This window comes from Chaetomium strumarium, assembly GCF_033439665.1.
Source record: "Chaetomium strumarium strain CBS 333.67 chromosome Unknown B0T15scaffold_3, whole genome shotgun sequence".
Taxonomy (NCBI): Eukaryota; Fungi; Ascomycota; class Sordariomycetes; order Sordariales; family Chaetomiaceae; genus Chaetomium; species Chaetomium strumarium.
The window spans coordinates 2135548-2162740 of NW_026944431.1; the positions used below are offsets into that span (position 1 = coordinate 2135548).

At 56.0% G+C, this 27193-nt stretch overlaps 8 protein-coding genes across 8 annotated transcripts; 4 read left to right on the top strand and 4 right to left on the bottom strand.

Annotated features, from left to right (window-relative positions):
• Positions 1–335: 335 nt before the first annotated feature.
• On the bottom strand, positions 336–3346 carry B0T15DRAFT_159161 (uncharacterized protein). The gene has a single exon (XM_062862092.1). The coding sequence runs from the start codon at positions 3096–3098 to the stop codon at positions 630–632; it is 2469 nt and encodes an 822-aa protein (XP_062722739.1). The 5' UTR covers positions 3099–3346; the 3' UTR covers positions 336–629.
• A 2751-nt stretch (positions 3347–6097) lies between these two features.
• Positions 6098–7199, bottom strand: B0T15DRAFT_484199 (uncharacterized protein; the record flags this gene model as incomplete). Its single annotated transcript, XM_062866214.1, has 3 exons — positions 6098–6255; positions 6322–7002; positions 7064–7199. 3 exons carry the CDS (start codon positions 7197–7199, stop codon positions 6098–6100), a joined length of 975 nt encoding a protein of 324 aa, XP_062722740.1.
• A 421-nt stretch (positions 7200–7620) lies between these two features.
• On the top strand, positions 7621–9496 carry B0T15DRAFT_566594 (FAD dependent oxidoreductase; the record flags this gene model as incomplete). Its single annotated transcript, XM_062870700.1, has 2 exons — positions 7621–7894; positions 8306–9496. Exons 1-2 carry the CDS (start codon positions 7874–7876, stop codon positions 9494–9496), a joined length of 1212 nt encoding a protein of 403 aa, XP_062722741.1. The 5' UTR covers positions 7621–7873.
• Positions 9497–9757: 261 nt separating this feature from the next.
• On the bottom strand, positions 9758–12118 carry B0T15DRAFT_484201 (uncharacterized protein; the record flags this gene model as incomplete). The annotated part of the gene is made up of 6 exons (XM_062866215.1): positions 9758–9842; positions 9904–10035; positions 10132–11085; positions 11219–11884; positions 11963–12031; positions 12099–12118. 6 exons carry the CDS (start codon positions 12116–12118, stop codon positions 9758–9760), a joined length of 1926 nt encoding a protein of 641 aa, XP_062722742.1.
• Positions 12119–12893: 775 nt separating this feature from the next.
• On the top strand, positions 12894–15559 carry B0T15DRAFT_432082 (heat shock protein 70 family). Its single transcript, XM_062865747.1, has 3 exons — positions 12894–13121; positions 13188–13308; positions 13365–15559. The coding sequence occupies exons 1-3, from the start codon at positions 13095–13097 to the stop codon at positions 15230–15232; spliced, it is 2016 nt and encodes a 671-aa protein (XP_062722743.1). The 5' UTR covers positions 12894–13094; the 3' UTR covers positions 15233–15559.
• Position 15560: 1 nt separating this feature from the next.
• B0T15DRAFT_432085 (uncharacterized protein) lies at positions 15561–18032 on the bottom strand. The gene is made up of 3 exons (XM_062865748.1): positions 17745–18032; positions 16553–17683; positions 15561–16490 (listed from the first exon to the last, which is right to left on the bottom strand). Exons 1-3 carry the CDS (start codon positions 17933–17935, stop codon positions 15959–15961), a joined length of 1854 nt encoding a protein of 617 aa, XP_062722744.1. The 5' UTR covers positions 17936–18032; the 3' UTR covers positions 15561–15958.
• A 470-nt stretch (positions 18033–18502) lies between these two features.
• Positions 18503–22978, top strand: B0T15DRAFT_528734 (uncharacterized protein). Its single transcript, XM_062869059.1, has one exon. The coding sequence runs from the start codon at positions 18821–18823 to the stop codon at positions 22775–22777; it is 3957 nt and encodes a 1318-aa protein (XP_062722745.1). The 5' UTR covers positions 18503–18820; the 3' UTR covers positions 22778–22978.
• Positions 22979–23508: 530 nt separating this feature from the next.
• B0T15DRAFT_501550 (uncharacterized protein) lies at positions 23509–26282 on the top strand (the record flags this gene model as incomplete). Its single annotated transcript, XM_062867399.1, has 6 exons — positions 23509–23719; positions 23786–23904; positions 23977–24657; positions 24728–25761; positions 25843–26012; positions 26072–26282. The coding sequence occupies exons 1-6, from the start codon at positions 23655–23657 to the stop codon at positions 26280–26282; spliced, it is 2280 nt and encodes a 759-aa protein (XP_062722746.1). The 5' UTR covers positions 23509–23654.
• Between the last annotated feature and the right edge of the window lie 911 nt (positions 26283–27193).

Below are 27193 nucleotides of genomic sequence, written 5' to 3' on the forward strand. Positions count from 1 at the left end.
GTATTTTGCACGTTAATGCCTCCTACCGGAGACGTGTGCATTTCATGCTTTGTTGGTGGGAGGCTTTGCGCTACAGCATCTCCGGGGCTTGGCCTTGGACTTGGGACTAACAAACGCGGGAAGAATCATTATCAGCCAAATACCTTAGTATCATGCCAGGCATATCCGGAAACGTAGATAGAGGTCTCGGCTGCGTACAAAGGAAGCCACCACCCGTCTTACAAGCAATGGCCAGTTACACCCAGCCTCCACATCAACATTACTATCTGGGGAAAGGTAGATTACCTAAGTATATGGTAACAAGATATATAATAGGACATGGTATCGTCATCTGTCATCCACCGGGTATAGCTTTCCTCATCCCATTACCTCTTCCAACACCAGATTACACCACTAACACTAACACTTTGTTCTCGTTGACACCCCCTGCCCGTGAGGAGACGGCAAAGGAATACCCATTTGGACTGAGCGGCGTCCCTCACAATTTCATAAGGACGTCGCTCGTTACAAGGGTGATATATTGGACCACGGCCTGAATATTCCAAGCCGGTGCCCATTTCCAAGGGCTTGTTGGGGCATTATGATTTGATTCCCGCAGCATACCCTTGACAACGCCGGGCTCCGGCCCATCAGATGAAACCCGGCGGTGGGACGGCATTCATTTTCGCTTTCTGCGGAATAGGAGGAAGGGCCCTATTCGGCGGTGGAGCAGGCGGAGGACCGTCGGCAAGTTGCGACATGCTCCGTCGCTGTAGAAGCGACTGAGACTGTGAATCGGCCCTAAGATGCTGTGAAGACCTCGGCACTGGTCGAAGAGATGGTGTACGAGGTCGCTGGCCAAGGTCGGGTCGGATGAAAGGTGGTGGGGCAAGCGATGTAACGGGACCCTCGTCTTGCTGGGCTGAAGCAAAGCTCATGCGTCGGAGCCGTGTCCCTGGCTTTACTGTTGCTTTCATCCCCAGCCGATCACCCCCGTACGTGCCTAACGCCGACGTAGACCGAGGCATGTCATAGGTATCGGCCGGTAGAACTTTGGACGGGGAAACGCCATGGTGTCTTTCCCAGCCCTTGTCCGGTGACTGGATCGAGGATCTCCGATCCGTGTACAGAGCCATCCTCGACGCGTTCTCTTGCGCCGGTGCACCATTATTGCCGGTTGGGTTGTCCTGGACCTCTCGCTTCGTTATCCCACTCTCAAAGCGACGGCCCGTAGCTGGCGGGACGGACCCAGGGGAAGGAATGGCTGACAAAGGGCTCCCCGTACGTTCGGTTCCTGTGCCACCTCGACTGACAGATGACAAGGCGGGCGATGGCTGATCCTCCACCAGAGACAAGGGGCGTGGATTGATGGACAAGGCCGAGGGGGGCGGTCTCCGAGAGCTTGTGGTGCGTCCTAACGGAGACGAAGTCATTACTTGCGGCGGCTTTCCGGCATGGGCTCTCGCAGCGGAATACTGCTTGGCCGTGTTGTGAATGGCACTAGAGCTTTGCATAGGTTGTGATGCAGGAGTAGGTGGGATGGGGGCATCGTCTTGCCCAGCACTTGAGTTTGTTGACAGACGACGGAGAGATGGGTCCGAAACAACGCCCATCTCGATGACGTGATTGATGGTCTGCAGCGACTGTCTTCTATCGATGATTGCCATGGCGTTCGGCCGCAGTCTCGGTTGCGGCTGTTCCTCGAATTCCGACGGCTCCGGCGAATCAAGCTCTCCAAATGAATCCCGGATGGGGGAACATGTGGGCGACGAGCCGACGGATGTGATCATCGTCCTTTGGCCCCATGAATTGAATGAAAAGCGATTGGTGCTGTCCCTTAGGGCGTCGAGCTGCCTTCCGTCATGGGAGATGAAACTTGCCGTTGAATTGTCATCGAAGTAATCTTGTGCAGAGTCGAGATGGATATCCGGGCTTGACATGGGCGGGAATGGGTTCCAAGACTCATCGGGCGTCATAACGCGCGAGAACCGATCGGGATCCCTTACAACCAGCGTCCTTTGGCTTGTCTGGCCCTTCAGTTGCGGATCCTGGTCGCTGGCCTTCGGCTTGCCCGTTTCAGATAGAACCTTCCTGCCGCCCAGGGTTTCAATTTCTCGTCGGAGTACGGCGATCCAGCCCTCCATCTGTTCGGCGCTTTCGAAAACCATCAGAAACGTCGAAGCATGCCGCCTCTCCTGGCCCCGGAAAGGAAGCCGCGCACGGAGAGAAGTATGGGAACTAGGGGCACGATCCGGATCCGCGACCGACGATACCTGGAGCACCCAGTGGCGACCCGGGATAGCGTCACTTGCGAAGGCGGCCGAATCCTTCCCGAGTTGGAGAACCCTCTCCGGTAGTCGGTCATAAGTCCCTTCGCCTGCATACTGCAGCAGGTATCCCGACGTCACAAGAATGAAGACTTTACTGGTCCATTCAAACTTTGAGGCAGACCCAGATACATTCCTGCGATGCCTCCTCTTCGACTTCTCGCCTGTGCTCTCGTCCGGCGAATCAGGCGTGCCAGGGCGGAGGATGTTCGCCAGGGAGCCGCTGCTCCTGTGATTGTGCAGACGGAGAATGACTTCTGCGGGGACGGTGCATGCAGGGAGATGGGCGTGTTTGATTGCCTGCGGGTAAGCTTGGAACAGCGGAGGAGGATTCCAAGCCGAGATTCCATCGGGATGGAACTGTTGGCGTACGGTGCTTTCCGACTTCTTGTGTTTCAAGCTCTGGCCAGCCGGCGGCGGCTTGGAGGCCGGCAGAGAGACTTCCGATCGATGCCCCTGTGTGTGGTGCACGCCATACGGCCAGTTGATTTCTGCCAGCGAGGCTCGTAGACCTCCGGGCCTCTGAGAAACATCTCGCGGAGAACCCGGTCCACGATCCGCGTCAGACCCTCCTCTATTCCGGCCGAAAATGCTCCTTAGGCCCAACCTCGAATCCCTCCTGCGCGTCTTGTCTCCGAGCTCGGCCCGCAAAGGCACTCTAAAGGCCTCTCCCAGGTCGGCATGCGGATCAGGGGGCCGCGCCCTTCTCGGATGCGAAGGTTGAGTAGGGCTGACGTCCGGGCTGATATTGAGCATGGCCCCATAGGATGCCGGGGGCGGTGAGTCAGGCATAATGAATGAGACGGCGGATAGTATTCCACGTAAACAGCGAGAGGTGTTGACTTGTCGCGGCTTCCCGCTCAAGTCCGATCAGTCAAAACATGTGTGAGACAACGGATCGCCAAGCTCGCGGGGCACCGGCGAGGGGACGAGCATGTATAGAGTTGAGAGAATGGCGGCTGTCAAAAGAGGGTCCGCCGAGGAAGGTAAAATAATAAGAGAGAGAAAGAGCGGCGAGGATGAGACGGAGTGTCGACGTGTGACTAAGGTAGGTAAGCAAGAAAGAAATGATGCAGGCGCGTCCCAGCTTCGGCTGATGAGGGAACGCGGGATGCTGTGAATGGCGCAACGAGAGTGGATGATACGGCCCGCAAACTATAACCACGACTTGCCGAATATACGTCAGAGCGTAATTGCTGCGACGCTGATAAAATGGGAGGTACGGTCGGGAATGAGTGAACCGACGTAAGGAGAGAATAGGAATGGAACCCGAGCGTCGGATGGGAAGACTATTGTCTCCATATAAATTGCAATGGGGAAGGAAGAAACAGTGACAAGGTTGGGAAGCACCGTTGGACCACCCCCAGGGCAGGGGGCGGGTAGCCAACCGCTGTCGTCCTCCTGTCAAGAAACATCTCCCCTCGGTACTTCTGTGCTGGGGCATGATCTGCCGTGTAACAACCTGGACGATGGGCCAAACATCCTAGGATATTTATTGCCCGCAATTTGATGAACGGCGGTTTGCATCGAGACCATCTTTGCCTTGTCAACAACATAACCTTCCGGGTTTGCAGCATGAGCAAGCAGAATCTCCGTCGCGTATGTACAGTACCAGTACGCACAGGTGCCTAAGGTAGGTACCTACTCTAGATAAATACGGGGTGGGTTGGTTTCCGTGTATAAAGAAGAAGCATGAGGAAAAGAAATGATGACAGTAAAATTCTGAGCTTGAGTTACATCGACTATCATGCCCCTGGTCCCTGGTCGAATCGGCTTTGACCTCGGACAGGGTTCCGCTTGTCAATGTGGGTTCATTCAGGGGTATTGTTTCCGAACCAAACCCCAGGCTCTGGGCGCGTAAACCTGAACGATGATCTGAATTTTCGTCGCTTTGGTGAGAAGGATTTCCGAGTCGGCAACAAAGATTCTCCGCCGCAAGTTCTGGTTGAGTTCTACATTAGATGGAAGCTCGATCATGATCTGTAGACGTACGTTGATGTGCCTAAAGAAAAAAGGAAAGGAAGAAAGCAAAGTTCATGACTGGTCCCTACTGGCCTTTCGGCATTCATGACGAGGATGTCTTATAATTTTGTATTTTCGGTTTCCGGGACTCGTTCCGGGTGCATGGTAAGTGGGGATATGAAACGACCTTGGGCTTCCCCGTACCGCACAGCATCACCTTGCTCTCACGATCATCTCACTGTCAAACCCGCTAGGTCATGAGTCTGCTAGGTACCTCGCTATCCACCCGCCTAGACAGTAATCTAAGACTCTCAGCTGCGATGCATCGTAACCCGGAAGTTACACAATAAAAATCTGTTGACCGGCTTCCTGCACTGTTCGCTTCGCCAGTTTTCCGCATCCGACAGAGTCAGCTCAAGCAATTATCCGTGGATGAGACGAGGAGTAGGGTATTCCTGGACGCGGCGACCCGTCTGATTCCTGGCTCGCAGAACGAGCCTCGAGAAACGGGCAAGACAATGGATGATCTCTGATCCAGATCACGGTAGGGCGCAAATTCACTGCAGCCGAAGGATCAAGGAAGCAAACCTGACGACAGCCTACTGGGTGTCGTATCGTCCCGAAACACGCCGTTGAACAGATCAACAACAAAGCCCAGACCCAGCCACCGTGAGCTGTAAGGCACCCGCACATCCAGCCGTGTGGTGGGCTCGGGTGCCGGCTCTCGGCGTTCCTGCATTAGCGCCGCTCGCCCCGAAATTGGGCTGAATGTTGATTCGATGACGGCGAACGTCAATCTGTTGCCTGAGGCATGCTCCCTCGGGACCGATACCTTATCTCGGTCGTTGCTGTGCAGGTGTTCATCACGACAGTGCTCTCGTTCAGCCGTCAAAAACTCAAGGACGGTATTCTCATTATGTACATCTCACTTCACCGCCCTGGGAGATGGAAAGAGGACATCATCAGTGGTCATGCCAACCGTCAAGATGTCGGGTATGCAGGGTTGTCGGCTCGGCTATTCAAGGCTGTCAAGGCCGGCGGGACCCGGAGTCGGCGAGACAGCCCTACCGAGCGAACGACTCCACTAGGAACAAGGGGCGTTTTTGGAGGGTGCGAGATCTCAACTGTGATGGCCGGTTCCAAACCTTCGGGAGCAAGCAAGCGGAACACCGTGGCATTGAAGCAAGCCAAAACCGTTCGGCCTTTACCCGTCCTCACTTGCGCTCCTCTCAGGGATCGTTCGAAGTTGGGACTTGATGCTGTTCATTGGAAACCATGCAATGCTTCCAAACTGAGTGCGCAACGTGACACACGATCAGGGATATGACTCCAGAGAACAGCAAGAGGAAAAAGAAACAAGGCAAGAGAAGAAAACATGAAGACAGGGCTTTGACCGTCTCAACAGGCTCGCCTCGTACTCATACACTATACTAGTAGTCGAACATCACTCCCCACACACCGATCTCTTCCCAGTGCGCTAAGGTAGTCGCCCCTGAGTACCAGACCAGATACAACCCGTATCCATCAATAAGAGAACGAAGAATGCCTCAACTACAACGCATATGCGGGTTTGAGTCACTTCATCATGAATGAAAACAGACACCTGAACTCCCGGCCATGTTGCTTTACCCTCTACAGGAAACTGGCGCAATCCCCTAAGGAAAACCAAAGAAATCCGATAATTGCCGTTGCAAGGGGCCTCGACAGGCAACGTCGGGTGTTCAAGTATTTCGGCCTGGCCGCCAACCTCCACCATCCAAGGTGTTGTTCGCAACAGCCCTGTCGGGGAGATCTGGCGTCAGGCGAAAAGGCCAGTGGCTGCCCAATCTTTACTCTGTTTTGTCGTTCGCCGGCTGCGAAGCAGGAGTGGACGTCTGCCTAGCCGATTCATCTCCGGAGACCGACACTGAGCGGTTCAAATGTGAAGAATGGGACGGCTCGTGCGCAAGTGGCGCACCGGAGCCTTGCAGCTCTCCGAGTTGCCGCTCTGGTAAGGAAGTTAGCAAACTGGTCCCATTAACTACTGATGACGCCGTGTAAAACCGAGACTCACCCAACTCCCGGATTCGATGTCGAAGCATCTGGTTCTCGCGAATAAGCATCTGAGACTCCGCCTGATAGAAGGCGCTTTCATCGCGGCTTCCCAAGACAAACGGCTCCCCGCTGTCTGCGCTAATGGAAGTGGAGCGTAACCTGGGCGACGCGGTGCGACTCGGGGTTCTCGAGCGGTTACGCAAGTCGCCTCGGGCCATATCAAAGGAGCTACGCGGGAAGACGGGCGACCGTGGGAGAGAACCAGAGCTTGGGAAGAGCGGCCGCGGCGAAGAAGTCGATATCGGAAGGGGTACAGCTCGGTCGGATGCCTCGTCTCCCGAAACTGCCGACTCGCTCTGGGCCTGGTTCTGCTGCTGTTGGCGGTTGAGCTGCTCCTGCAGCCGCCGGATCTCAGCGAGGAGTCGGTTGACTTGGAACTCTTGCTCGTTCTCCAGTTCCTGGTGTAGTTCGCCAAGGCTAGGAGTTCGATTGTGGTGTGATGCAATCAGGCGAGGCGAGGCAGAAACAGTACGGGGACTAGATGCTTGATAATTGCTCTGCTGGTTGTCCGAGACGATCTCGCCGGGTGCCGGCATCGAAGGATCAGCGATCTGAAGATTCATGAGGACCTGGGAACGGCGGCGACTACTGCTTGGCGAGGGATGACGAGGAGACAAGGGCACATTTGGCGATCTTAAACCTGTAAAGATTTATCAGTCAAACCGCCGAGGTGTGACAGCGCCATGATGATGCATCTATACCTTCGACCGGCGCCTCACGCTGTAAACCAGCGTTCAGGGTGGCAGCAGCCTGGAGGGAGATTGATGGGTGTCTTGCAGGAGAGGCCGACAGAGGACCATCTCCATTCATGACATTTGCTTGCTCAGCGTTGGCCATGGCGGGCGAGCTGGAAGATATTACGGCGGTAGTTGACGGTTTCTGGCCTGCTAGGCTACAGTTCAGATGCTATGCAGAGTCGGTGACTGCGTGGCAGTGCGAGCAGACGCCAGTGAGCCGACAAAACGCCGGGTTCGGTAGCTGCAACTTGAACAATCGCTGAAATGGGCGTAACGGGTTGCAAGTTGCCCAAAAACGATTAACCGATAGGGTAATGTTTGCTTGGCTAATGTCAGAACTTCAGAAGCAGTGCGAAACTGAAGCCGTTGGTTGACAGTCCAGCTAGAGGTTGCACGATGTTTTCTCATCGGCCAGTCCTTTGCTTCCTTGCTCAAGTCGGTTGAGAGTGCAGTGGTGGCATGCTTTGTTGTTCCACTGTGAAGTGTATGTATGTTCCTAAGCCATCTCGTAACGGTGGGGTGGTTAGATGTCGGGAGCTCCCATGTGACGCAACAACAGGTCACAGCCACGGACATTGGTTGCCGGCGCAATTCCACTCAATAACCCTACCTTAGTTACGGGTATGTATTGTACAATACCTGACACCTGTATGTAAAACTTTACGCATCTTACATACTCTGCAGAAGACCGTGACGACAAAAGGCTATAGTTTTGTTGCCACAGATCTCCGCGATGACCCAGCTGACAAGTGCTCAGTGCTGCCTCGAACGATAATGTGTCAGCGCTACTACTATGTATAGTCAAGAGTTGGTTTGGTCTTCCCCATCGCCGGCCGTCTCGGCGGGTCTGCAGCCGCAATGACACGCGCCCTTACTTGAACCAGACCACAGCAGACCGCACCGATAGCAGCACCATCACGGAACAGGGGCGAAATACTGGATCAGGACCACCCACACATTTCCTTTCAGAGCCTTGGCCGGAACTAAATCAGTCGATCAGGAGACCAACTCCTACACTAATGGTACCAGTATTTCGTATATGTCATTTCACGCAAGGTGCTGAGCAATCGTTGAACGTATCCTCGGGCCTGCTAAATCCTCGAGCGAAGGGGGAGAAAAGCCATGCGTCCCGGCCCGAGGCTGCCGCACCCGTCGTTCTGGGCACAGACACCGGATTTGATCACGAACGGCATCCGATTCCAGCAGCATGCCTTTTCCCGCCCGTTCTCCCACACGCGGCCCCCGGCTGCCAAGGCCGATTTCACCCACGCGGTAATCGGCGGCGGCGTAGTCGGGCTCGCCATAGCGCAAGAGCTAGCTGTCCGGACCGGCGATTCGACCCTCTTGCTGGAACGGCACGGTGCAATCGGCACCGAAACCAGTTCGCGCAACTCCGAGGTGATCCATGCGGGCATCTACTACGGGCCATCATCGCTCAAGACCGAGCTTTGCATCCGCGGCAAGGACCAGCTCTACTCCTTCTGCGCTGCCCATGGCATACCGCACCGGCGCACGGGGAAATGGATCGTCGCGCAGAACGACGCCCAGCTGGCGGCCTTGCAGCAGATCCATGATTTCTGCACAAAGGAGATCCACGTCCCCATGCGATGGGTCGGCCCCGAGGAAGCTTCGCGGCGCGAACCCGCTGTGCGGGCCGAGAAGGGCATACTCGAGAGCCCCACGACGGGCATCGTCGACAGCCATGCACTGATGCTCTGCCTGCTCGGACGGTTTGAAGACGCGGGCGGAACGCTCGCCCTGAGCAGTGCTGTTGAGGGCATCACTCCTCTCGGCAGCAACGGTAACGAGGGATGGCAGCTCAGGGTGCGGGATGCATCCACCGGGGAGGTTTCGACGGTAACAGCCGGATCGCTGATCAACTCTGCGGGCCTGGGCGCGGTGGCCGTGCACAACATGATTGTCCCCCCGGAACGACGGAGGGAGATGTTTTATGCCAAGGGGAACTACTTCTCCTACGGGGCGTCGAGTCCCAGGGTGAGCACGCTGATCTACCCTGCGCCGGAGCCCGGTCACGGCGGGCTGGGGACGCACCTGACGCTGGACCTGGCCGGGCGCATCAAGTTCGGGCCGGATGTCGAGTGGGTTGACTCCCCAGACGACTTGGTTGTGAATCAGTCGCGGCTGGCGCAGACGGTCCGGGAGGTGAAGAAGTATCTCCCGGGACTGGATGAGACCCAGTTGCAGCCCGACTATGCCGGCATACGGCCGAAGCTGGGGAGGCAAGGCGCTGTGGCGCTCGGCAAAGGGTTTGTGGACTTTGTGATCCAGAAGGAGGAGGGCTACCAAGGGTGGGTCAACCTGCTAAACATTGAGAGCCCGGGGCTCACGAGTTGCCTGGCGATAGCAGAGAGAGTCAGGAGACTTTTATATACGTAAGCTCGAAACACAATACACAATGCGCGCTGAGAGCCATTCTGTGATCAACCCGAGTATTGCCTGGTCCTCGTTGCGTGCTGTAACCGATTTTTGATCCTATTAAACCTAGCGACGCCCGCCATAGCTGTTTACAGTCTGGGCTTTCTTTTCGCTTGTCCCTAACCCGACCTTGGATATTCCTAATGAGGTTGCCAAAATGCCGCGAACGCCAAGCATAACACCGGACCCATGCAATGCCGAGTCAGAACATTCATTTCTTTCCTAAGACAAAGTGATGCTCGGGGTAAATCTCCGCCCGAAAAGGTTGACACGGAACTCGTAAACGCCGCTCTCAGCTCCAACGAAGCTGGGAAGATGTTAGAGATCCCCGAACGGACCTTTGCCAATTACCGAGGGACATCACTTACAGTATAGCCCCATCGTCGCTCCAAGACAGTCCGGCCGTGTCATACGGCCCCGGACGGGAGTGCGGCGACACGAAGGTCCCGAAAACGCGCCGGGCCGGAGTCTCCTCCCATTCTCGCATGAGGTAAGTCGCTCTAGACCGCCGCGCCGAGTCAGCAAAGCCTCTGAAATCCACAATAAATGAGGGCACGGTGTCGTGAGGGGGATCGCCACCGGGTGAGGGGTCGTACAAAGCCTCCACGTTATCCCAGCTGCCTGGAGGATGGGGATTCGCGTTTGACATGAGGCGTGAGATCAGCGATCCGCGTCCGCTAGCCCCGGGTCCTGCATTCCCTAGGGCGGCGGTGCTTCCAGAGAAGGGGCTGGCTGCATACCGGCGTCTCTCGGCAGGCGGATCCTCTCGGGCCCGCAGACGTTCCTGGGTATCCCGGATACGCTCCCTCTGGTCACGTATATTATCCAGTATCTCGTTAACGGCGCGTGACACGCTTGCTGTACGCTCTCTTGTTCGGGGGCTTTCCGTTGTCCTAGCCGCTCTCTCGCCCCATGGGGTCCTCGTACTGGCAGCGGATCCGCCGCCGCCTCCATCGTGGCCACCGCTGGTGCTGCCATTCTCCCTGCCGTCTCTGTTTGATGTTGTCGACGAGTGCTGGCGTCGACGGACATCCTGGATCGCCTCCAAGACTGCTGTCTCTTCCGCGGTTAGCGGAACGTTGTAGCGTGCCAGTGCTCCTTCCCCCTCTGGATGCCGGTTGTGTCGACTCAGATCGACGGAAGTGTCCAGGGCGTTGGCGAAGCTCGACAATACACTCTCACTCCGGTCAAGTCGCTGTTCCAGGAGACGAGGGTCGATGGTACTTCGATCGTTTACCGCCAAATGCTCAAAGTCATTTTCCCTATCAAGGTACAAAATCTGGCGAGCGTCGAAACCTGTACGGATATCCGCCACGCCAACGCGGCCGCGGTCCTCAGTCCAGGCAAGAACGTCGGTGGTGCCGGGGGAGAACGCCATATCTCGCACCGCACCAAATTCTGCATTGGGCCGCGATGTTTCGAATGTCGTCAGCAGGGCCTCGGCTCCAGCCACATTCAGGGCTGTAGCATCGAATATCGAGATGGTCCCGTACTGGGTCCCCACTGCGAGGTATCTTCCGGTGCTGGAAAAGCAAGCTGCGAAGCTCCCTCTGCTGCCAGTCAGCAATCTGCGAATTAGACCCGCCTGCTGCGGTAGGGGACGGCCCTCCAAACCTGTTATCCGATTGATCATCTTTCCTCTGGCTCCGAAGTTGAATCCTGTCACAAGAACTCCATTCATACACCGGCCGATCGGTAGCACGCGAGAACATGCTAGTCGCGCCGCTTTTCGCCTTCCGCTCGTGCACATAGAGGTATGGATCATCGCTGATGGCGATGAGCAGTTGACCATCGGGAGATATGACCCCACGGTTCATATAATCGGGGTACGTGATCTTATCCAAGACCTCCTGGTCCTGCAGGCTGACCACCATCACAGACCTGTCATTGTGGGCTAGAACGGCGACGCCTTGTCGGTATGCCCCTTCGCACGGCTCGACAAGTGTCGGTGGGAACCAGAGTGTGATGCAATTGACCCTTTCTTTCCCAAAGGTAGTGCTCTGTGCCACAACGTTCTTATCGGAGCGGGCTTGCGCCAGCATGGAGGAGTTGGCCTCCGACAGGTTCAGGTTCAGCGAGAGCGGCAGCTGGTCGTCGGGCTGAATGTTGTTCTGTATGTTTGTCCCCACACGAAATGAACTGAATATCCCCAGTTCGCCTCCACAGCACACCCAGCCATTCCGCGCTACAAGACACCTGGGATTGAAAGATAATCGTTTGACGGTTTCGGTCTCGTGTGTCTTGGTATTCAGTTGCTGAATATAACAGCTCCGATTGTCCGTGCTCGGGACTGGAAAATAGACAGTATTCTGCCCATCAACCCCGATGAGGGACCGCAACTGCCAATGTCTGAGAACGAGGCGTTAGACAAACAAGGGAACGAAGGTGTAGTACGGTTGACGCTCAAAGGGGTCCGTCCAAACGTACTGCCAGCGGACACCGGTGCGGAAGTGTCGTCGGGGGTTCGCCAGGACAAGGTCCTCGGTCGGGTTGTAGCTGTATGAAGAAATGCCAATCAGCAGCCAGCATACGACGATGTGTTCATGTTCAGATTCGTTCGTACGGTAGGTTTTGGACGGCCATTGTGCCGAAGTCTTGGCGGATGGCTAGCGTGATGCGACCATCAAGGATGACGAGGGCTGATACTGCGGTGAAGGCGAAGAAGACCTTGGGCTTGATTTAGATCGCTGCAGCTTTGTGAATTAAAGAGCTCTGTCGAGGAAGTCGGGCGACACGTTTTTGGAGAGCAGGGAAGAAAGCGCATCACGACATGGTCGTCATCGCCGGCAAATGTGGAGTAGAACGCAACTTAAATGTTGCGCGAGGGCCAACAACCAGAGTGTGGCAAACGGTGACAGAACAGCGAAACTTAGGTAGGTAGTAGGTAAAAGATAGCTGATGAGCAACTGACTCCCTAAGTTCTCCTAGCTATCAAAGAGTGCAAAGACCTACTACAGTTAGTAGCCCGAGGCGAGCTCACATTGATTACCAAGTGCGGCACAACCAACAAAAGGTCTGATGTGCTGCCGCTGATGTTGTTGATACCTCCGTACCTAGGTAACTTACAGGTTACCCAGCACTACTTCGATGCGAGGTATGATTGTACGGGCATGTACAGTACAATACATGGGCACCACAAAACATGGGTACCTCACATGGCAACTTATTATTAGTGTAGGACGTGCTGTACTTCAGTTGCCTGTACCTTTTGCTGCAACAAGCAGTCACGGGATTTCCCGGTCGTTCCTCGTCCCGGGTTTTGACCCGCGTTTGCAGAACGCGGAGCAGCCTGAGACCTCTCACGGTCCGTGCTTGAGATAGATGCCCCACCCGCTAGCAAACGAGTGGGTGACGGTCAGTTTTCGAACGGTTTCGATGCTGCCTCTGAATTTTTTTTTCACTCCCCGTCTCCCATACAAAAGACCATTACCGATCCTCTATCACTCCCCTCCCTTCATCTCGATCAAATTCCACACTCCCATCCGTCTGTGGTTTGCTTCCTTCGCGGACCTGTGAACCCGCTTAAAGTGCTATTCGTTTTAATTAGAACTCAATCACAATGATGGCCACACGGCTTTCGCGTGCTGTAAGTCCCTCCGACAATCCATTCTGTCAGCTGGGTTATGCGATACTAACCTCCAGCGGCGTGCAGCTCCCCAGGGCAAGCTCAATAGCTTCCCGCTCCTCGGGCCTGCTTCGCAGGACGCCCGCCTTCTCGCGGTTTGAGTCCACAGATGAGAAGGTCAAGGGCGCTGTTATCGGTATTGATCTTGGTAAGTCGCTATCACTTGTGATGGCCCAATCAGATACTCATGCCAGTATTGTTTAGGCACAACAAACTCTGCCGTCGCCATCATGGAGGGCAAGACACCCAGGATCATTGAGAACTTGGAAGGTGCTCGGACAACACCGTCGGTTGTGGCCTTCGCTGAGGACGGCGAGCGGCTAGTCGGTGTTGCTGCGAAGCGCCAAGCTGTCGTCAACCCAGAAAACACCCTCTTCGCCACCAAGCGGTTAATTGGACGCAAGTTCACCGACCCCGAGGTGCAGCGTGATATCAAGGAGGTCCCCTACAAGATCGTCCAGCACACAAACGGCGATGCGTGGGTTGAGGCCCGCGGTCAGAAATACTCGCCCTCGCAGATTGGTGGCTTCGTCCTCCAAAAGATGAAGGAGACTGCCGAGGCTTACCTCAGCAAGCCCGTCAAGAACGCTGTCGTCACAGTTCCCGCCTACTTCAACGATTCTCAGCGTCAGGCCACCAAGGATGCTGGTCAAATTGCCGGCCTGAACGTCCTCCGTGTCGTCAACGAACCGACAGCCGCCGCCCTTGCCTACGGTCTGGAGAAGGAGCAGGATCGTGTTGTTGCGGTCTACGATCTCGGTGGTGGTACTTTCGATATCTCGGTCCTCGAGATCCAGAACGGCGTCTTCGAGGTCAAGTCGACCAACGGTGACACTCATCTTGGTGGTGAGGACTTCGACATCCACCTTGTTCGCCATCTCGTCCAACAATTCAAGAAGGAGTCCGGAATTGATCTCTCCAACGACCGCATGGCTATCCAGAGAATTCGCGAGGCTGCCGAGAAGGCGAAGATCGAGTTGTCTTCGTCTCTCCAGACCGATATCAATCTCCCCTTCATCACCGCTGATGCTTCCGGCCCCAAGCACATCAACCAGAAGCTTACCCGCGCTCAGCTGGAGGCGATGATGGACCCCCTCATCAAGAGGACAGTCGAGCCAGTCCGCAAGGCCCTGAAGGATGCCAACCTGCAGGCCAAGGATATCCAGGAGGTCATTCTCGTCGGTGGTATGACTCGCATGCCCAAGGTTTCGGAGTCCGTCAAGAGCATCTTCGGCCGTGACCCGGCCAAGTCGGTCAATCCAGATGAGGCTGTTGCCATTGGTGCCGCCATCCAGGGTGCGGTCCTCTCCGGTGAGGTCAAAGACCTGCTTCTCCTCGACGTTACCCCTCTCTCGCTTGGTATTGAGACCCTCGGCGGAGTCTTCACCCGCCTAATCAACCGCAACACCACCATCCCCACCAAGAAGTCCCAGGTTTTCTCTACCGCCGCCGACTTCCAGACTGCTGTCGAGATCAAGGTCTACCAGGGTGAGCGCGAGCTCGTTAAGGACAACAAGCTCCTCGGCAACTTCCAGCTCGTCGGCATTCCCCCGGCTCACCGTGGTGTGCCTCAGATCGAGGTCACCTTCGACATTGACGCCGACTCGATTGTCCACGTCCATGCTAAGGACAAGTCGACCAACAAGGACCAATCCATCACCATTGCCTCCGGCTCTGGCCTCTCAGAGTCTGAGATTCAACGCATGGTTGAGGACTCTGAGAAGTATGCCGAGCAGGACAAGGAGCGCAAGGCTGTCATCGAGACTGCCAACCGCGCCGACAGCGTTGTGAACGACACCGAGAAGGCCCTCAACGAGTATGCCGACAAGCTTGACAAGAGCGAGGCCGACCAGATCCGCGAGAAGATCACGTCTCTGCGGGAGTTCGTTGCCAAGGCCCAGTCCGGTGAGATCACTGCGACCGCGGCCGAGATCAAGGAGAAGACGGATGAGCTCCAGGTGGCCAGCCTGAACCTGTTCGACAAGATGCACAAGGCCCGTGCCGACTCTGGTGAGGCCAGCCAGAGCACGGAGGGCGCTGAGGGTGAGAAGAAGGACGAGAACAAGCCTTAAAACTTCATACCACGCCATTGACCTTTTATACCCCTCAACTTTCTTTCTCGTGTGTCTGACTAGGTTGGAGCGGTGTCCTCCAGTGTATATTTCTGTATTCATAACTTGCGTTTGCTGGACACTCATGAGGGTCATCCACGTGTTTACTTCGCAGGCGGCGGAAGGCGTTTGAGCATAAAATCTGCTGCTTTGTTTTGGGCAGGATCATCTCACGAATCTGATGATAAGGTGGGCTGGAACGGGGGAATGGGGGCTGGATAAAGCTGGCACACGGCGTGTTTGTAGATGTACACGATGACAAGAACAATGTAATCTGACTCCCCCCTCACTCTCCGGTGCCTCGATCGATGTGCGGCCGTCTAAGTGACTCGTGACATGAGGAATAACTTGCTGCTTGATGATGTTTTGTATGTCCGCTCAACGCATCCAGGGCCAGACTCGGGGCGGTTGTGATTGTTGCTGTTGTGGTTAATCCGTTCGATTGCGTCCAGGGTCCGTCAGCGGCAGCGCAATGGCAAGGGCATCGCGCATACATGTGTGCAACTCCTATAGCTGTACATGGTTTTGTACCTGTGGCGCAATGTAGACAGATGGCTACCCGAGGCTGCTGTGGCTTCCTTTGCACGATGCTCGATGAGGAGCAGATGGCTGAAGTGTATATTGCAATCCGCGTTAAAGCGGTCTGTACTTGGCATTTCACCTTTCGCCCCCGGTATATAGAAATGATTACCTTCCGAAACCAAACCAGCCCCGCTTCTGGGGCTTCGCCTCTGTTGCCGAGCCGGCCTTCTCCTGCGCCCTAGCTGCTTCTTTCACACCAGTTTCCTCCCGCCTGTGCGGGTACTCGATGTAATTCCAGGCTACGTCCAGGAACAGCGGCTTGACAGGGAAGGGCTCCAGCCGCGGAGGATAGACGACGATGTTGTCGAGGTCGACCCCGCCGGAGGGGTAGCCAGACAACTGGCTAGACAGGGGCTTCGCCGACACTGTCATTGCCGACTGAGGAGTGTGTGGTGCTCTAGTCTGGTTGAAGATCTCTACCAGGGCACGGCCGCGCTGTAACTCCCCGGTCAGGGTGTTATGAAGCAGGCTCATGTCGCGGTTGGTGACTTGGATGTTGCGGGGCGCGAAGGCGTCCTCTTCTTGGCTGGAAAGGGCCGGGACCGCAGCCTTGCATTGATCGAGGGCGTGCTTGATCAGGGCGAGCGAGTTGACGGCATTGCCTGCGATGGCGTGCGAGCGGGCAATTGCGAGGCATCTTGTCAACCAGTTAGTTCCTATGGGGACAGATGCAGAGGTGGTGTTACAGGGGGAACATACTTCAATGCGGTGAAGTACTGCGATGTAGCCTCTAGCCGTGCTGACAACTCCTGGTCGTTTGCCACGCCAGGAAGCTCCTTGATGGACTCGAGACTCTGCAAGATGCCATCGTACAGAACGACTTTCTCCTTCAACCTCGCAATCTGCCGACCGGGAGCTTCGTCCTTGCTCCTGTCTCCTGTTGATTCGTCCGCCTGTCTTTTTATTCGCGAAGGAACGCCGAACTCGAGCTTCATGCCATCATTTCCGCCAACAAGGACCCTGTTGCGGCCAATGCGCCAGCTGATCATCTCGTAGTTCACCGCTGTCCGCGTAATCTGCAGGCTCTGCATGCGCGGATCACCTTGCGTCACTCCCTCAGCCCTGAGCTCATCAATGGCTTGCTTCGTGGCATCGACAGCGTCCTGGCTGGCGTTCAGGATCTCGTCGTATGCCCCGGCCATGTCCTTGGGATGCAATGACGCAGCCGATGCCAGTTTCTCGGCCAACTGACCCCTTGCGGTACCTACAGCAGCCCAGGCGATCGCGATCGCGGCATCTTCGATCTTGACTTCCCTTCCACGCCACACCAGGGTCGTCGGAGCGCCCTCAGCTCCTTTCCTTGCGTCCGGATCGCCGTGCTCGAGTACAGCAGGATTCAGGCTCTTGACTCGATCTACCACTTCCGGGTCGGCGTGGTCAAAAGCCTTGCGTACAATGGCAGCGATGGGCTGCGTCCGGGGTATCTTCGCCTGGTACGCGGCGTAGCGAATCGATGGGTCGATGGTTTCGGAAAGAAGATCCCTGAAGGCGTCGCCCCTAGCGGAGGTCGCCAGGGCGCTGTATATGATACGGCAGACAGCGTAGCTCTTCAGACAAGGCTCCCAGCTCTGCTTCTCGAACAGGGCGGCTCCCCTAAGCAGGGCGGCGTAGGCGCGAGCATCGAGGATGTCCGTAGGGGAGGCGCCGCTGGTGGGGGATGAAAGGGCCTCCGAGAGCCCCTCGGCAGTGCGTGCGGCCTTTTCCAGTCGCGAGACGACGTGTGACCGAGCCTTGCTCGTCATGCCCTTGGTGTCAGCCGAGTGGGACGTCTTCATGGACATGGCATGGGCCCACGCTCGCTCGGCGGTCAGCAGCTGCAGGTAAACGTATCTAGGGGGAAGACACTCGGTCAGTCAGTGGCCGAGAAAGCAAAGACAGAACTTCAGCATACTCATGATTCTCGGCGATCTGCTCGGGCGTGACGGGGGCCCTGGGGTTGAATCTCCCGCGGTTCTTGGTCGCGATGTTGAGTTTCTTACGGCAGTTGAGCAGCTTGCCCGATAGCTGCGACCGGTATGTCGAGTAGTCGCCGTACAGCAAGGCCTTCTCCCTTAGGGAGACCATCGACTTGGTGATGTCCATTGCAGTAGAGCGCCTTAAGCGGGCAGAAGGCGTCTTGAATTCCTTGCCGTTCAGTCCCTTGTGTGCTTCGAATCTCGACCCCTCGAGCTCCTTTGGGGAGGTGGGGCTGGTTGAAATTCCCAGTCCACAATTAGTGACGACAAGGAAGGGTTAGGGTGTATGCTACGCAGCAGGGCTTGGCAGTATGTACGGAATAAGGTCTCTATGAAACAAACTACAGTAATTGCTTTGATGAGTAGGTATTTAGCTACCAGGTAATTCAGCAAGTTGACCATAGAAGTACGATTTCTACTGTTTCCATACAGGGCGCCAGTAGGCCCGAGATTCGACTGCAAAGCATACTTTTGACTGCGGCCCAAGAGTACAATACCATAGTAATATAGATATATTGTATTGTACCTGTGTAAGGCAGTCCGAAATGCTAGGTATCCTGTATTCAGTAAATACATATATAGTACGGAATACAATACCTTACTGTGATAGGTAGTTACCTCCTGCCGATGGCGCCACTTAACAAGTTGGAAGTTGGGACCCGTGTTACTCCACCGCCGACGGCGCCGGGTCCAAAATTTCTGGTCGCTTTTTCGGGACACGCCGCTCGCACCCAACAGCTTCCGGGTGATCTCTGGAGCGAGCCCGGTTATTTTTCTCCCGTGACTCCGAGTACGACGAGCTCAGTTTTCCAATAGACACCCAGGGGACTGCGAGGCGTCCACTATGACTCTGCGCGGCGGTGCGCATTTTGTTGTGCTTTTTCCTCGGAACACATAGCGGCAAGCCGTAGGGAACTCGCTTGAGGACAATGCGGCACTAGTCACACCGGCCGCTTCTTTGGTTATCTGGGATTGAGTAGATCGTCGCTTCTCGCGGAGTGCTCTAAACGCGATGCTGGAGAGGACAGCGACGAGCATCGAGCCGTGCAGCAGCAGCCTCCAGCGAGTTCTTCCGTCGGCCAGGTCTTGTTTGCAAAGCCGCCGCAAGCTCCATACCACGTTCTGGCACCATGGAGCTGCGGAGATGGAGCTCATCGACGCCTGCCAGGCCCTCATGCGCATGCCTCCCGCCCAGCCGACCTCTCATGCGCCGCCGACGAAACCCAACAAGCCGCCCGAGACGATGACAGCTTCCGGATTCCTCCTTGACTTCCTGTACCCGACCGGCACCGCAGCTCTTTTACGAAAGCCGTATCTGATACACCCGGTGCGCCTGGATCCGAGGCCGAGGACCTCAAGCCGCATGTCGCGTCTCTTCACCTCAGCGGTCTCTCGCCACTCGGATAATCCCTCGACCTCGCATGCGGCTGCGAGGGAGTCTGGCAGCCTAGGAGAAGCAGAGGAGCATGACGTCGGGAAGCAAAGATATCACGAGTATGACTTTGAAGATGAAGACGGCGATGAGGGTGGTGGCGAGGAAGGAGCTGAGGAAGGAGCTGAGGAAGAAGTCGGGTTCGCAGATCCAGAAGCGTTGCGGAAACTCCTATATTCCGACCACGCCGGCGCTTATGATCAGATCTTTCAGCTCTACGCGAATCTTGATCCGAGCCTGAAAGACGACTTCACAACCGATGTTCTCCTCGCCATTGCTCCGTCGACGCGCCCAATCGAAGCTTGGAGAGTTAACGACCTGTTTGCGCACTATCGAGTCGACGAGTGGACCGAGGACATAGTCCGTGCTGCGGTCAAGGCGCGGCTTTCATTGCACAATGTCCCAGAAGCCATGTCGATTTTCAGAACTGCAATGGAACAGCGTGGGTTTGGTCGAGCGTTGGACTACATTCTGTCCTACGGATTTGAGCTGTCGTCATGGGACTTGATTCTGGAAGCGTGGCAGCTGTACTTCAGCATCAAGGGGGAATCAGAACCTGTGTTTCAACCACCGAGTCAGACAACTACGCAGCCCGACGTTGAAGCGACGGATGCGCCAGGTCTGGAGGAGGTAGTCGAGTCAGAGCAGCTCGAAGACGTTGAACCCGATGCCACACCGGTGGCTGCGGCGGAACTACAGCCTTCTGCGGAACCGAAAGCGGCGGAGCCAGATGCCGAGTCGGCGCAACTGCAGAACGTCGAGTCTGTAGTCGCGCCATCAACCGAGCAGACCGCAAAGTCGATGCCTGAATCGACAGCGGTGGCAGCACTGAAGCCCGGGCAAGAGCCAGCATCTTCACAAGACACCCAGTTTGCTGTCGAGTCCGGGGTTGTGCAGGACGCAGGAGCCATTTCCCCGGCTGACTCTGCGGTTGAGGATAGTCCAGAGTCCCCGGTGAATCACGAGGCCGCAACCACACGAAGCACCGGGCTGGGAATCAGCTACCCGACTCTGGCTGCAACAGAGAACTTCGAGGTCAAAGTCAGGGAGCTGTACAAGTTCCTCGAAAACGATCCTGAGCGCCTGGACAAACGCACCGCGCTTGTCGATTCGTTTCTGAAACACATCGTCAGACATTCGTTGGACTTGTTCCGACCGTCGGATGTTATATTCATGCTAGACCGTGCCCGCGATCCGCTATCCTATGAGCGCTACATCATCCTCAACGCGGAGCAGGGGCGGAACAGGCTCGCGAGCGACCTCTACAAGAAGTACCGCGCGCTTCCCAATAAAGCGCGCGTGGCCGAGTCCGTCCTGCGTGTCATGATTGACATCTTCTTCCCACACAACGTCCATGGAATGGAACTGCTTCTGGAGGACTGGTACCGCGACTATGGCCGCCTGAATGAGAGGGCATACCATAAGTTCATGGCCTTCTATGCGGGACGTGGCGATATCAAGTCCATCATGCGGCTGGTCAAGGAGTATGCCAAACACTACGATGTCGAGGTCGAGAAAGATCCAAAGTGGGTCGCGAACCTCATGCATGCTCATGCGGTCCGGGGCGATCCAGAGGCAGCCCGCCATGTCATGGACAGTGCTGTTGAGAGATCCGGGGAGCCGCCCGAGGTGAAGCAATGGAACATCTTGCTGAACGCCTACGCGAAGGCAGGGGATTACGAAGGAGCCATCGATCTTTTTGCACACATTTGCAACGAATGCGAGCCAGACGACTACACGTTCGCCACCATGATGCACATGGCTGGCTTCCGCGGCGACCTTCAGTTCACTCTCGAACTCTTCCAGCTGGCAAGGGAGCGGAACATTGAGCCGAACGTGGCGATGATGCGGGCGTTGGCCGAGGCGTACTGCCAGAACGACCGGCATGCCGAGGCGGAGAAACTGTGCGTCCAGCTCACAAAGAGACGGGAAATCGCCGGCGACTATACTTTCCTCTGGAACGGGCTTCTTCGGCATAACGCGAGGCGGCGAGATCTGACCACGGTCAACCGGTTGCTCGAGCTTATGTCGTCGCTGGGGATCGCCTACAACCAGGAAACGTACAGTCAACTGATCCTGGCGCTGCTCTACGCCCGCCAGTCCCATCATGCCATGCACCTGCTCCGGGTAGCCCACCGCGAGGGCGTCTTCGAGCCTACGGCAGACCACTACGTCATGCTCATGGCGGCCTTCATCAACAGCGGCGAGCCGCACATGGCGCTCAGAACCAACGAGCTGATGGCCAAGATGAACTACCCTGAGTCGGCGATGCGCATGACCAAAGTCATCGACGCGCTGGGAAGATGGCAGCAGCTCCCTTCCAGCAAGCGGCGGGGCCTCCGCGGACAGCACTTCCTCAAGAGGATCCTGCGCGGTTTCTACGAGGCCATGAAGAGGGAGGAGCAGGGTGCGCCAGACGACGTCCGCTCGGTCGTCGGCCTCTACTCCAAAGTGATATTCATCTTGACGCAGATGCGCGAGTTCGCCACGGTGCAGCAAATCGTACAGCTCCACAACTCTCGGTATCCCTCCCGCGGCACCGAGGAGACCATCCCGCTCAAGCTGCTGCACAGCGTCATGCTCGCCGATTTCTACGAGAAGAAGTACGACCGCGTCAAGCAGACATGGGAGCTCATCCTCGAGAGATCAAGCGAGCGGTACCAGCCCGCCTCGGCTCACCTTGGCGCCGAGGACCCCACCGCGCCGCGCAAGCCGGTCATCTACGCCCAGCGCTTCCGGCTCTGCAACCCCCTCAAGACAATGCAACGCCTGTACCTCCAGACAGAAGACCCCGAAGGCCTTATGAACCTGGTCAGCACGGTCCGCGAGCGCGGCTTCGACCTCGACAGCAAGAACTGGAACTACCACGTCCAGGGCCTGGCCCGGCTCAAACAGTGGCGCCAGGCCTTCACCGTATGTGAAGAGGTGCTGATGCCTCAGTGGATGGGCTGGTACGCCGTGCGCGCCGAGGCGAAGGAGAAGAACCAGTTGCCGCTGGAACTGCGCCGTGCTGGCACCAACCCGGCCCGGCCGCGGCCCATTGCGCATACCCTGCTGATCCTGGCCAAGGAGTACATGGACCTGGAGCAGATGGCGCTCTGGTCGCACGAGGCAAATAGGGAGTTCAAGTTCATCACCGAAAACTGCCCCAAGACGGTGCACGCAGTGACCAGCATGGTACGGTCTGGGTCGCCGCTGGAGGCCGAGATACTCGGGGAAGAGAGGCGGGAGGAGTCCGACGTCATGGACACGGACTTGGATGGGCGGTGGCATGCCGAGAAGGTACAGGGCAGGGAGACCGAGGAGTTGCGAGCGCGAGGCGGGGGAAGGCCAGGGAAGCTGGTGAGACAGGCCACGCCGAAATGGGCAAGGAGCGCAAGGAGAACAGAGCAGGAGAACGTGCCGTATGATGATGTCTGGACACAGGGCGGATATCTGAATGTCGGCGATCCCGCGGCGCAGAAGAAGAAGGGGAGTCAAGCGGAATTGTCTGAGGAGGATATCCTCAGGCGGCTGAAGGGAGAAGGCGAAAAGTAAAGTGGTTAGTCCTTAGCTCTGCGTTGTATGATATAGTGCGTATGGGATGTGCTTGTATACATACATGTATGTACATGTACATTACCTTATATATCAACAACCGTGACTAAGTAGATCTGCACTTAGACATTCTATACATGTGGCAACCGCGAGTTGTGTAAAATGCATACCTAGTGAGCTTCTGGGCGCAATCGATGTTCACAGGTCGGTGACTTCCAGGTTATGTTACGAGTTGCAGGTGTCAAAGGGTTGAGCTTAAGGGACAGTGTAAGACTAGGAGCTGCACTTGGACTTAAAATAAGGCACCTTTCCTTACATCCTACCTTAGGTAGGTACCTTCAGGTAGGTAAATAACGTACCTAGCAGGTTGTCAAAGGCGGTCATGAGTGCAAGTACCTTACCTTATCTAGTTGTATGATCTTCCCGGATCTCCTACGGGAACTTGAAGGCGCGAAATTTGGGCTTGACTAGAATCTAGTACGGATTTTAAGAGAGTAGTACCTTAGTATTACATCGATGTTCAATGATCCCCGGCGAAAGACAAAGAGAGACCATGAGGGCAGGTTTCTCTGCAATTCGGAGCATGAAAATCTTGGGACATTCCACGAGGTATCTTACCCTCGATTGTTGTTGATCATGTTGGTTTCGTAAACAGTACCCGTACCCAACATTACGGATACAAGAAAACTACGCTAGTAGCAACCCCTGCTCTCAAGCTCCACGATACCGCCCGACGATTGATTTGAAGCTTCTAACAAAGTTTAGGTATCCAAGCTTGTGCAATTGACGTGACGAAGCTTCGACAACTCAAAGGAAAATCTTCACACCCTGTGCATCCCATGGAAACATCGACAGGAAACAGAAGATATCATCAACAATGCTGTTCTCAGAGGAGGACTCGCCTCACCTGAAAAGATGGATCGTCAAGCGACTTGAGAATATGTAGGTTCTTCCATGTGATCCGCTTTGGGACTGAGGAAAGTTAACATCTTGCGCCCGCTGCCACAGATCTGACGCCGATGCCGACGTGCTTGCCGATTACGTATTGGCTCTCTTGCGGCACGATGGCGACGTTAACGACGTGCGCAAACTTTGCGAGGCTGAAATACCCGACTTCCTCAAAGAAGGTAGGCGGACTTCATGGGGCCACCCTTAAGTGCACCATCTGGGTTCCGTGAGCTGACGCGCGCTTCCTGCAGACTCGTCCGTCTTTGTAAACGATGTGTTTGAGGCGCTCGCATACCGATCATATCTTCCTGGCGCCCCTCCCCCGCCTCCTAAACATGCGCCCCTTCCCGCCTCTGCCGGCGCTCAGCAACCCCCGGGCCTGCCCTACGACTTTACTCCGAGCAACCTAGTTCCGGCCTACCAACCGCCTTTCCGAAACGGGAGGAAGCGGGCATATGTCGACTGGGACGACCCGAACGCCCAGGGTGGCAGGGATGCTGGCTACGGTGGGATGGGGTTCAAGCAGCCTCGGCGAGGGGGATTTGGTGGCCCAGGGCCCAGACAGGACGGCCTGAATTCCTTTGGAGGGGGTGCGCCAACCGTTTCACCGTACCCTCCGCCTGGTCAATTACCTTCGCAAAGCGCGCCCGTCCCCTCAACGGTCGGATACTTTGACCCGAAGGGCGCCATGGACGCCTTGTATGGAATGAGTGTTGCGGCCGGCCACCCCATGCCCGAGCTCTTGTCGCACGACCGAGAGCAGCCTCCGGCAAGGAGAAGGAAGAAGTGTCGTGACTGGGAGAAGAAGGGCTACTGTCAGCGAGGGAGCAATTGCATGTTCGAGCACAGTGCTGACACGTTCTATTCCCCTCTCTTTGCTGGCCCCCCGTTTGGCGGTGTGCAGCCCGTGCCGCAGCCCTCAGCAGTTGAAGGTATGTGTTTCGTGGTTCGCAATACTAGAGATCAGCCTTTCAGGTCACCTGGTGGCTAATTCGCATGCAGAATATGACCCGACTAATGCTCTCATGCCCGATCTTCTGAACAGACCGGGCCCGCTCCAGGGGCAGCAGCTTTTCCCTGAGTCCGGCCAGCATCCGAGACAAAAAGGCGGCAGACACCATAGCCGTCAAAAACGAACTGAGAGAGCGCCTTTCTCCGCGGAGGGCCCTGTCTATGACAGGACGAAATCAACAATTGTTGTGGAAAACATCCCCGAAGAAAACTTCAGCGAAGGTCAGGTTAGGGACTTCTTTTCGCAGTTTGGCATGATTCTGGAGGTTTCGATGCAACCATATAAGAGATTGGCCATCGTGAAATTCGACAGCTGGGATTCCGCCAATGCGGCCTACCAGTCGCCGAAAGTCATCTTTGACAACCGCTTCGTCAAAGTCTACTGGCACAAGGGCGACGATCCTACACAAACCACCAGCGGCAGTGCATCCGGCAAAAAGAGGGCGCAATCTGCTAATGGCTCCTCCGCTAGCCCCGGAGCTGAGATCGATTTGGAAGAGTTTGCGAAGCAGCAAGAAGAAAAGCAAAAGGCGTTCGAGGAGAAGACAAAAAAGAGACAGGAACTAGAGCGGCAGCGCCAGGAGCTCGAGCAGAAGCAGAAAGAACTCATGGCTAAGCAGCTGGAGGAGAAGGCGAAACTAGCAGCCAGACTTGCCCGGTGCAATGGAACCAAAACCGACAACGCGAAGGACGAATCGGAATCGTCCAAGCCCATGACGCAGACGGAAGCGCTTCGTGCCCAGCTTGCAGCCCTCGAGGCAGAGGCAAGAGAGATGGGGATCGATCCGGATGCCATAGACGCCCCGTCGTCGTGGTCTCCTGCGTACGGACGGGGAAGAGGCGGATGGCGGGGGCCATCGCGCTACATGGCGCGCGGGTCGTACCGGGGAGGATATCGCGGGCGCGCTAATGTCCATGCCGCCTATGCGGCATACTCGCTTGATAACCGGCCCAAGAAGGTGGTCCTGACGGGTGTGGACTTCACCGTGTCTGAAAAGGACGAGACATTGCGCCAATACCTTTTCGTGAGTGCCATCTATCTCGGCACCCTTTTTACTTTGACGCTCGCCCGGGGAGACTAACATGTTGTATTTGCATTTTGCCAGGGTATTGGCGAATTCACTGATATTCAGACGGCCCCCACCTCAACAGAAATCACCTTCAAAGACCGCAAAACCGCCGAGAAATTCTTCAACTCGATCCTGCTGCACAACAAAGAGATTCCCGGAATCGAGGGCTCCCCGGTTGAGCTCGCCTGGGCCGGAGCCAACGGCTCGTCGGGCTCCGTTTCCACAACGCCGGGCGGCGGCTCGGCAAGGCCTACGGCAGCAACAGGCAAGAGCTCTGCCGGCACGGCCCCAGGATCACGACCGCCGCCGGCGGCACTGGCGGCACTGGCGCCAAGGACGAGGAAGTTACCGCGACCACGGACGACGCAACGGGTAGTAGCAGCGATAAGGACGTGCACATCCAGCTTGAGCGGCGACCGCAGGATCAAAACGAGATGGACTATGAGGTTGCGGACGAAGGTTCGTGGGGCTACTAGTAGTGCCAACCTGGATTTAGCCTCAGCTACCATATGAGTGCGACAAAAGTCTCTGCTGTCTGAGGGGGAGGCGGCTGGGGGTAGGGCCACGGAGGGGGGGGGGGGGGGGTCTGACCATCTGGGGATTGAGTACAACCCTGTTTCCGGTTACAGAGTCCCAAACTGGAGAGGGAGAGAAGGAGGTGTAAAGTGTCGTGTACACATATGGTGAATTGAGTGCAAATGTACCAAGTATTGTATGTACAGTACAACAACAACAACAACAACAACAACAACAACAACAGTAGCAACAACAGTAGCAACAACAGTAGCAACAACAGTAGCAACAACAGTAGCAACAACAGTAGCAACAACAGTAGCAACAACAGTAGCAACAACAGTAGCAACAACAGTAGCAACAACAGTAGCAACAACAGTAGCAACAACGGCAACAACAACAGCAACAACGGAGTGGAAGGACGAGATCGGCTTAGTTCGATAGGTACGTTAAGGCAGAATTGCACGAAGCAATGCTTAACAACCAATCTTGCGGAGCGTACTATAGTATGTACAAAGGTTTGGCTAGACCCTCTCCAGGTAGGAGGACTCCCTATCACATGTCTTCCTCGATCCCGTGTTCCATGGTGGGTGTCTTACACAAAGCCGGTTGAATCTCTCAACACCTTCATCCGACCAACACTCTCGACTCTGGTCAAATGTTTGGCTACTCTTGTTTGTTTATCAGCCACTGTTGAAGTCTCTCTTCCTGCATACATGAGAAAAATAAGATGCTACCTGAATTGCCCTGGGTATCGTTGAGATATCGGTGATGCTTGAAAACCTGGGGGTGGGCCATTCCTTCCCCCACCTGCCCCCCCCCTTGACTTCCCCGTTCTACCAGTTGATGATTGAATCCATCCCATCCTAATCCA